Source organism: Camellia sinensis, chromosome 13 (assembly GCF_055761805.1).
Source record: "Camellia sinensis isolate YWXY chromosome 13, ASM5576180v1, whole genome shotgun sequence".
Lineage (NCBI taxonomy): Eukaryota > Viridiplantae > Streptophyta > Magnoliopsida > Ericales > Theaceae > Camellia > Camellia sinensis.
Window position 1 is genome coordinate 110,098,332 of NC_138973.1, and position 10,748 is coordinate 110,109,079.

At 32.8% G+C, this 10,748-nt stretch overlaps 1 protein-coding gene across 1 annotated transcript; it reads left to right on the forward strand.

Annotated features, from left to right (window-relative positions):
* The first annotated feature begins 3,318 nt into the window (after positions 1 to 3,318).
* On the forward strand, positions 3,319 to 9,535 carry LOC145805628 (uncharacterized). Its single transcript, XM_082900791.1, has 9 exons — positions 3,319 to 3,442; positions 4,105 to 4,424; positions 4,838 to 4,984; positions 5,613 to 5,722; positions 6,018 to 6,147; positions 6,230 to 6,710; positions 6,797 to 6,853; positions 6,951 to 7,196; positions 9,281 to 9,535. Exons 1-5 carry the CDS (start codon positions 3,319 to 3,321, stop codon positions 6,094 to 6,096), a joined length of 780 nt encoding a protein of 259 aa, XP_082756917.1. The 3' UTR covers positions 6,097 to 6,147; positions 6,230 to 6,710; positions 6,797 to 6,853; positions 6,951 to 7,196; positions 9,281 to 9,535.
* Positions 9,536 to 10,748: the final 1,213 nt, after the last annotated feature.

The following is a 10,748-nucleotide window of genomic DNA, read 5'->3' on the forward strand; positions in this document are numbered from 1 at the left end:
TAATGTATAGATTCTTTCTAGAATGTTTTTCTTATGAAAATCTTATTTATGTCATAGAATATTTATATGAAAAAAATAACTATTTTTTCTCATATTCTTCTTAACTTTAAATTTGAACTCCAAAATCTATGAATTATTGCTTAAATTAGATTTGGCTTTCAAATAAATTTTTCATCTTTTAAAAAAAAAAAATTAAATTAGATATGTTTGGATGGATTAATAATTTTAAGTGACATGTATTTATTAATTTTTATAAATTGAAATTAATAGTTTGAAGCTCTTAAAACATTTTGGACCAAAAGTTATTGTAACACCCCTAAAATAATAGCATAAATACTTCCACAAACATATATATAAATGATAACATAAATCAAAGTAAATAGTCCTTTTATTACATAAAGTCAATAATACAAAAGAGTTTGACCAAATTACATGCCCTATTGAATTACACTTTTCCAGGTCTTGACTTGGTTACAATAAAATGAGCTTCGCTCAATTACAAATCTAGCCCTAGGCAATACAAAATAAACAAAACATGAAGCTCTTGCTTCCCAAAGGTCCCTTCAATGCTATTACCTTGGTGGAGGCATGCCATCATTACCTGAAAATGTTATTCTCAAATAGGGTGAACCACAGCCCAATAGAATCTAACACAATATATGAAACTTAGCAAAGGTATAAGTACAAGTGCAGAAACAATGCATGTGGTAAAACTTTTCACAACTTTATATACTCATAAGATATCAATTTCAAGTCTTAATCCACTTATTTTCAATTCATATTTCGATTAATTAACTTTCTCAATTCATGAGTCAATTTCATTATTTCACAACAATCGAACGAAGGCTATAACTCAATTATTTTCAATTCACATAACACATATGCATAAACACTTCAAATCTCCATTTCACGGATATTTCGTCTGTGGGTAGCCGTCAAACGAGACCCATGTAAACGTAGGTTATAAAAGCACTGCCATTTTATGGATATTTCGTCTGCGGGCTAGGCACCCATGTATAATTTCGGGACTTTCACCTAAGACACTCAAGCCAACTTAATTATAATGGAGTCTATCCACTTTCTCCTCCCAAACAATCATCCATACATATGCAATGTATTTAAACATACAATCAATCATGGAGCACATCCCATTTCCATCCCCAAACAAACATATATATACAATGTATATAAATACGATCATATTCAATGACAACTATCAAAAGATTAGTTTCTATTCACCTAATCTACATGCAATTTCTACAACAATCAAAGTTATCCTCCACCGATAGCCCAATACAATTATCTCTAAATAGATATTCATTCTCAAACAGATAGTTTATTCAAAACTTCCAAAGGTGGGAAATAATACATGGTCCATTCCACCATTTATATTAAAGATCATCCAATTCCACATTTTCAATAACAATTTACATTATTTGTACAAAATAATGGTTTGATCCAATTAGGGAAATTTCCTCGTTTTTCCAAAATATTAGCCAAGTGCCAAAATCATCAAATTAGACACAACACAATACCATTGTCAAACCCCATAAGCATTTATTTCGTCTTCACCCAAAACCCCTCTTTCAATTTTGTGCCCAAACTCTAGGTTTGTTTAAAACATCCCCAAATCACACCATTGTTACACAAGAGACAATAACTAAGCTAAATATCATATGAAGGTGTAGAAAGAATCCCTACTTCAAAGGAAGAAGATGAGCCAAACAAGAGAGAAACTCCAAGAATGTTGAAACCTACTTCTATTCGGATCAAAATGTAGATCTTGAGATGCTCTATCTTTTTGTCAAAGGTACTAGGGTGAAAAAATCAATGGATCTAGATGAAATCTAAGCGAGAAGGTGAATTTTAGAGAGAGAGGCTCAAGAACAAGCTTTTTGGAAAGTTAGAGAGAGAGAGAGAGAAAAAAAAAGTGATTTAAAATGTCATCTTTTCGGATTGTTATACATGCAATTCGCTCGAGCATGGAAAGCCCCACTCAAGCGTCAAACACAAAGTTCCACTTAAGCATGAAAAGTGGAGCTCGAGCATAGGATACACACTTTTAGAAGTTTTGTAGACGAGGGGGCCCACCACTACAAGAAATTACACTTTTGGCAATTACTTTTGGCGACGACGTCAATTTTTCATCGCCAAAAGTATATTTTTAGCGACACAGTGATCAATTTCGTTGGTAAAAGTATACCTTTACCGACACAATTTGCTACCGTCGCTAAAAAAGCATAACATTCTTTTAGCGCCAAAATTTTTAGTTGGCGCCAAAATTTCAGAACTTTTAGCTACAAGGCTTATGTTTTAGCAACACAATGAGCATTGCTATTAGTGTGCATACTTTTGGCGACGACAAGTTGGCATGGGCAAAGAGTTAACCATTTAGCGACGATAACACTATTCGTCGGTAAAAGTTTTAAGAGTTTTAAATATTCTAGTTATTGAATTGTAAAATTAAAATGATCATTGAATTAGATCACAAAATGAACCCATTAAGCCCAAACACACTCTTAAGTTGAGATGACTAATTTGAGATAATTTAAACTTTCTCAAAAAATATGGTTAGATTATCAATTTCAATATGTTTAGTTTTATTTTCAGAAACTAATTTCAATTTTTTTTTTCCCCTAAAAAACTAAAAAAAATAGGGTGAAATAAAAAATACTTATTATTTTTGTATATTTTTATCTTTTACGTCATAAATACTTTTTAAAATTTTAAAAATATAATTTTGATTTTTATTGCTCTCAAATTATTTTTAATTTTTTCAAAAAAACAAATCTAAAAATTGTTTTGAAATTATTATTATTATTATTATTATTATTTTGGTTGTGATCTGATTATCAGGCAATGGCAAATTCCTTCTTAAAATTCCCTTCTTTTTTTTTTCCCTCATCAAATCTCCCCTCATCCATTTCCACGATTTCACTCTTCACTACTACAAAAATAGTTAAATATTACACTTTGACAATTGAAAATATCTCACTTTTAGTGAAAATGTGATAAAAAAAATTAGATCAATATTTTAATCATACTTAATTTGAGTGAGTATGATAATATTTATTTTTAATCTTATTTTTAAATAAGTTTGATTATATTTATTTTTTTAATCACATTTTCTAAATACATGCGATTGTATGTTTTTTTTTTTAATTTTAATTTTATATAAAACAATTTCCTCTTTTCTGATTCATAAAAATTCAAACTGCCCTTCCCCTTTTTTTAACTGCCCTTTTCCTTTTTTCGCAGCATGCTTCCTATCATTGGTAGCAGCCCTAGATTTGTTTGAGAAAGTTCAAAATCAAAAAGATGGCGAGCAACAACAAGAAAGAAGAACCCAACACGGCTCCTCAGCCCGATCATTGGTTTAACCTAATCCTAGGTTCCTTTTTCAAGGACTACTATCCCTCCTCTAAGTTCTGCACTTTGCGTGGTAAGTTTCTCTCTCTCTCTCTCTCTCTATATATATATATATATATATGTATATGTCTGGATTGCATTCATTCATTGCCTAGAAAGCTCGAAGAAAGAAAATAATGGACCTGGTATTTTTGATTCCCGAAGAACCTACTTGTTGCGATGAGCTCAATTGAACAGACCTTACCCTCAATTTTTGTAATTTTTGTAATTTTTTTTTGTAAATTTTCGAAACCGCAAAAGGGGTTTGTAATTTTAGACGAATTACAATATTTTTCTAATTTTCTCTTCTTGGTTGCTGAGAAAAATCTAGGGAACTGAAACGATTCCCCCCCCCCCTTTTATTTTTCCGAAGTATTTTGATGTTGTTTAAGTCTCCAGCACATGAAATTCTAACCTCAACTAGACCTACTTGTGAGCTTACTGTTGCAGATAAGAAACTTAAGACTGAAATTTTGTATTTTTTAAAACAAATAATTTTCTCTTATTGGAAATGAAAAAATAATTCTTCCAATTTTTCTGGATCCAAATCATTAATGGAAAATGTGAGGTTTGAGTTTTCTCACCAATTGAGTGGCAATATATGGCTACATTTTCAGAAGGATGATGTGGTTTTTAAAAAAAAAAAATATCTTTCAGATGAATTTAAACCAGCATCAATTGATAAGAACTAGGCAGGCTTACTGCACAAGAACAAGGAAAACAGGGTTACTGTAGAATTTCACAACAACCAACCTGGAAAACCAAAAGTGACGTTCGAGGGCAGTAGCGAAGATTACAAGGAAAATGATGCAGTTTTGTTCTTTGATGGTGAGAGCTTTCGGTTAGAACGGTTGCACCAAGCAGTAAAGCGGTTGAGACATGTGCGGCTACCTGGTGAGTCTGCTGCTGCGGCTGCAGGTACTTCACTTGGACCAGCCGTGGAGGCTACTTCACCACCCACCAGTAAAGTGGCTAAGGTCCAGACTTTGAATAAGAGCATACCTCATTCAATGCCTGTGAGTTTTCATTATGGAGAATTTGTTTTCACCTTTTTTCTATAATTTCGTAACCATGACGAAAAAATTAACTTAAGAAGATCTAAAAATCTCACTGTGTCCAAAAAAAGAAAAAAAAACCTATCTCTCACTCACTCCTCTCTCCAAACCCTAACCCTACATCCTTTGATCGGTGGCGACTACGAGCAGCAGCGGCCTGCAGCGGCGGTGAGCGACCGAGGTCTCCAAGATACAAAACACAATATGTTCAAATAAATTGTGCCTTTTATGTTTCTAAATGTAATCTGAAGAATATGAGCAATTCGATAGGCCATAACTTGATTCACCATAATTTGCTTGCTCTTGTGGTGCTAGAGCATCAAAGTAAGATTAATTCCTCTTGCATTTCTGGTTACAATTTGTTTCAAGTTCAGGCAAATTCACAGATTCGAAAGTCGCATATCACTTCCAAATTCTGGGGAAAATGTCTGAATTTACGGAAAACGAAGTTGCCGATGGGAACAAATCGAGTGCTTTCTGTTTTTCCTCAGTCTGTGTTAGCCACCGATCCAACTTCTAAGGTACACTATCAATTTCTAACCTTTTTTTTCCCCCCTTTGCACCGTTTACGTCATTGTGTTCAATTGAATGAATTTATTAGTCCAATTGATTATCTCATTAGTATTTTTAACTCAAGTTTATAATTTTTCCCACATGCCCCTTATTTGTTTATTTTTCATATAAAAAAAAAAAAAAAAACTCAATTGAACCAAATTGAGACAGAGTGATAAATTCATGGTTAAAATCGAGTCAATTGAAATTATAGGGAGTAAAATGACACAGGAAGTAACAGAATACATAGACTACCATTTTAATTTGCCCATTGAATAACTTTTGGAATCAGCTTTTGGGCTTTTTCCATTTTGGTTGAAAATTTTTCAATGTGAAGAGCAATGACAAATATTACAAACGATGATTTGAGTTACTGGTTTGGATGTCAGTTGATTTTGACTATTTCTTTCATTGTAGCAACTTACATAAAGTTCAACCTTGATGGAAATACGAAATTACAGGTATTAACACCATAGGCTTTTGCATTTGTAATTGACCCCAGAAATTTTGTTGGGTTTAGATGAATTCAAATACCTAAATCTTTCAGATAGATAATGTATTCAACATGAGATTCTTGTATCCTATCCAATTGAACAGGTGGTTGTTAGTGCTCCTACTTCAGGTTCTGTATCAGAAATAGATATGCAGGTCACTAATACTAGTGGCACCTTAGTTCTTCACTGGGGTGGGATACAAAATGGAAAAGAGTAAGAACACTTGTAAATATAATGATTTGCTTTGATTCAAGTTTTGAGCTATAGCAATAAAATGTTTTATGTTACTTTTGTCATTTTTTCACGCAGTTAGAATTATGTATTTTTCAAATTGCAAAACTGCTGGAATGGGAAAAGCTAACAAAGATAAAGCATCATCTGAATCTTATAGATTTTGGGGTGTTCTGGCTTGTCACTAGTCTGTCCAATAATGCATCTAAAAATCCTTATTTTTGTCTATTCATATTTGACCACAAAAAGCATGATCACTGACTTATTGATCTTGTAGCCTGTGGATTATGAGCCTCCATTCTTCAGAAACTGCACAGAACAAGAAGCTCATAGCCCATGGACTAAAAATCCTTTGAAAATTGAGAGGTTGGGAATGTCAACAACAAACATTTTGTATTAGCTCTCAGGTAAAGATATAAGATTGCAGGAACACAGAGACACTTGGATCCCTTGTTCAAATTTTGAGTTTTGTAATTGGAAATTATGCAGGTTAAGAGTATGCTTGATCCTTGTGAAGATGAAAATGATGACATTCAAGACGATGATGTGAGCTTGGGAGCTGATTTTGTACAAAGGGATGAGCATTCTGAATCTGTCAGTGAGGTACTGTGTTAACATTTCTTTACTGTTTGTTCTCCATGAGCTTCACTAACTGCTGAAAGCTTGATTTACCATATAGAACAAGTGTTTAGTTAACTACTTGTCAATTTGTAACCCACTTTGGGTTAGCCATTTGCAAGATAACCAATACATAGTCGCGCCAATAGGTAATTACATGTCTTTGTGCTCGGCTGTTTCAGCTTGTTTACATATTAGGTGTTTCCAGTATTCTCTGAAGTTTGAAATGTGAATGACATTAGTTCTTTTGACAGATAAGCAGCAGAATTGTGATGATAATGGATGACATGGTTGATGAAGGTGATAACGACCCATGATGGGTTTCTTGATGCCAAAAGCAACCAGAGGCTAGGTATGTTCAGTCAAATTTTAAGTTCTATTTTTTAAAAAAAAATTTAAATGCTTTTTAAAGCATACCAATTGTCAATGACTTTTCAGGCTAGGCCCACTATGTATCAAGTTGTAAAGGAGATGGTTGACAAGATGGGCTATGCAGTAAGTTTGGCATGATTAGCAATGCCTCTATCTTTTCATACCTTGATTTCTCTTTTGTAAGACCTCCATTTGATATAACTGTTTGTTTCTTATGCAGGTGAAGGTTGTTCGAGTCACCAAGAGGGTACATGAAGCATATTTTGCTCAGTTATACCTAACAAAGGCATATTCCTGTTACAAGCTTGTATTTTGTTTGACTAATATTTTCCATAAAACTTGCTTTAATAGTAATATTTAACTGATAAAGTTTTTTTTTTTTAAATCTCAGTTGGGTAATGAAACGGAGAGTGTTAGCTTTGATCTTCGACCTTCAGATGCCATTAACATTGCAGTAATATGCAAGGTACTTTTGCTCATTTTGAAGATTGTTACTGCTTTGGTGGATTTTTTAGGTTGTTTATCGTCATGTAGTCCTCTTATCTAACATAGTTTTAATCACTGCTCTCTCACTAGATAGCATTATATAATGGTGTTGGATAAACATAATGTTATTTGCATGCAAAACTGATAGCTGAGTAATACTGTGAGATGCAACAAAGTGTACAATGAAATAGAAAAGAAAATGACTTCTGGGAAGGGTATGTGTATTGGGGGTGATGATGACTCAAAAATGAGTGACGAAACAAAAGAAGAAATGGCAAAGAAAATTGGGAAATAAGGAAGGAAAAGAGAGGATAGTGTCCCCCAAGTTTAGGTGGGTTTGTGGACCCCATTTTGAAATTAATGTTTGGGGGATTGGTGAACTGCCACAGTTCTTTCAAAGGAGAAGTTATTTGTTCTCGGGACATCGTTATGTGGTATTTTAATAATATTGTGATTGGTAAAAATAATAGAATTTATGAATTTATATTAAATAATTAAAAAATATAAATAAATATGATAAATTATGATTAAAACTAAGTAATAATTTTTCCTTTCAAAGAGTCCCACAACATGGAAGCTTGTCCCTTGGTAGAGCGCATTCAATTCTATACTTTTCCCATTCACAAGCATTTAATTCGGGATGTTGTCATACTCTCTCTTTCTCTCTCCACCTGTATCTCTAACACAATAAAGACCACATACGCAGTGAAAAAAATGCATATAACATAACTTTGTTATTTTAATATAGTGAGAGGTAAAATTTTCTTTTAATTATTAATTTACGTGATTGAATTAGCAATTCGAGTCTCTCAAATTAGAATGCCAATTCCACGATGGAGGAGGAATTAATAGTCTTACAACTGATTTTTTTATTTATTTATTATAAACAATCATGATTTTAGTAAGACTTACGGATTGCTAAATTAATTTCCTTCTTAAATCTCCAATCAAACATGACCTTTAAGGTCTAAATTTAATTTCATGGGATTGGTTGTTTCTACATGGATTGGAAGAATCGACTTTGGATAGGTCATGAAAAGGTCAGAAGTTTGCTTTTGTGTAGGTAATATATTGCACTGAATTTTTGAAACAAATCACAAATGGTAAAAACAGAGGAGCCTAGTGGTAACCCTACCCATACCAAGTTTTTAAAAAGGTCCCCGACCACATGCCCCAGATTTTAGGGGAAGCCGAGGTGCCTTGCCGAGGAGGTAAAATCACTTATGATCTCATTTGGGATAGGTGGAAATTAATTTTAGGCCAAATTTCACTTTATTTATTTAGGCCAAATTTTAGGCCTCAGAGCATTTTTTTTTTATCCCCAAAAAAAAAAAAAACTATGTTTTAAGTCCTTAAAAATATGACAAAAGTATATATGGTTGTTTATGTATAAGAATATTTTAGTGGTTTTACTCCAGCAATTAATTGTTCAAACAGTTCACCTTGATACATACATAAACTATATTTTTAAATGTTAGAATAATAAAGCGCACATAAAAAGAATCAATACAACCCATGTCTGAATTTTTTCTCAGCCGTTGGAGGCATTGTCGAAAAAGCTAAAGGCAAAAACCCTAAGAAGTTAAGCTCTTAACCTATTGCTGCCACTATGTACTTATCTCTCTGTTATACACACACATCAATTTTATGCATTATGAAAATACATATAGATGTGTACACTTATTATGCATATGTGGACATTTAAACATACACAAACACTGACACTCAAGTTCATGCACAAGTTTCTCAAGATGACTGTGAAGCAATGATAATTTATCAGTTTGGATGATGAGAAAATACAGGAAAGAATATGAGAAGTTGGAACTTGAAAGTTTGTAACAAATTGGGTTTGCAATGATTGTTTTGAGATCCCATGGTTTATTTAATAACTGTAGAGGATATCTCATCCTCTTTTCCAATTTGGGTTTGCAATGACCTCTTTTTTGGTTTTCCTCAGGAATCAACTATTTGAGAATGTCTGATTGATGATTGTCAATAGTTTGATATTCTTCCATACTTCTGAAGTTTTTTTCTATTTTTTGTTTTTTTCTAATTTATATGCAGGCTATTAGCCCGTGAAGGAATCAATGCAGAGCAGTTTGCTCGGGATCTTAAATCTTTTGAATTAAAGGTTATTCTTTCATATCTTCAACTTGATGCATAATTTGTTCTTCTCATTGACTGCCACTTATGATATTTATCGTAGAGTAATTCAATAGTTTTGTTAAGTTGAAATTCTGTATCAAGTGAATCTATTCGTACCATGGATTTCCAGAATTTTGTCCTCTTTTTTTACTTCTTTTTTTTTATTTTTCACTTAGTATTGTTTATTTATTTATTTTTTTATCCATCCTCTCATATTTTAACTTTCTTCTTCAAGATGACTTTTGAAGATGTTTTCCCTGCTGAGGCAACAATAGTGGAAGAGTATCTGCAACAGGTAACTTTCATTCATTTTGTTGCTTATTGACAACATAATGTCAAAATATTGATACTCTAGCGCTTGCTTTCTTGCATTGTTGTGTGTAAATTTTTGCTCACATTGATCGACGGAAAGAAGATTGTAAATTTTGGTTTATATTGCAATGCAGAGAAAATAGTACTTCCTTCCCATTCACTTTGTTGTGTGCCATGCCCTGGAATACCAATATATCAGTTATTGTGCATTACAAAGACAAATAAAGTAGTTTTAAGTTTGGTTGTCATTTATATGTTTATTTGTTTTTCTGCAAGCCATCATTTGGAGCTTAGTATTTTTTATTTTTTATTTGGGTATTTTAATGACTTTACCGTTTTAGGTTTTATACATTGCTTTAAAAAGCAGTATTAGTAGTGTTTTTTTTGCTTGCACATTAACTTTAGGTGATTTCATATCAATGTTATTAGTTTGTAATAGTGGTGCCTGAGGGATGCCTCTTGTAAATTTGTAAATCCTATAAAAATATATAAATTATTTTCAATTATTTTTGTTAGTAAATGTGTCGCCAAAGTTTATTTTTGCCCACTCATATTGTATTGCTAGAAGTGTATTTTTTGTCAATGCCAATTTGTCGTTGTCAAAAGTAAACATTTATCGACAAACAAATCGTCGGCAAATGACAATATTTAACGACGTAAATATGTTGCTAAAAGTTTACTTTTACCCACTCATATTGTGTTGCTAAATGTGTATTTTTTGCCAATGTTAATTTGCCGTTGCCAAAAGTGAAGTTTTATCGACAAACAAATCGTAGGCAAATGATAACATTTACCGACGTAAATGTGTCGCCAAAAGTTTGTTTTTGCCGACGCATATTTTGTTGCTAAAAGTATATTTTTTGCCCACGCAAATTTGTGTCGCAAAAAGTGCCGTACAATCATCATCTTTGAATGACTTTTACCGACGCAAGGTAAATTGCCGACGATGGATGAAGGCTTTTATCGACGACTATGTTCGTTGCTAAAGGCATTACTTTTACCAACGCAATGATAATTTCGTCGGCAAAAACTTTTGCCGACTCACTTTTGCCTACGGGTTGCCAACGTAGCTTGG

What these genes read in the sequence shown, in the direction of transcription:
- LOC145805628 (XM_082900791.1), top strand. Translation starts at nt 3,319, where the DNA reads ATGGCGAGCAACAACAAGAAAGAAGAACCCAACACGGCTCCTCAGCCC. An exon ending in GCATACCTCATTCAATGCCT is followed by an intron (nt 4,425 to 4,837) that starts GTGAGTTTTCAT and finishes TTTCAAGTTCAG; the next exon opens with GCAAATTCACAGATTCGAAA. An exon ending in GGGATACAAAATGGAAAAGA is followed by an intron (nt 5,723 to 6,017) that starts GTAAGAACACTT and finishes TTGATCTTGTAG; the next exon opens with CCTGTGGATTATGAGCCTCC.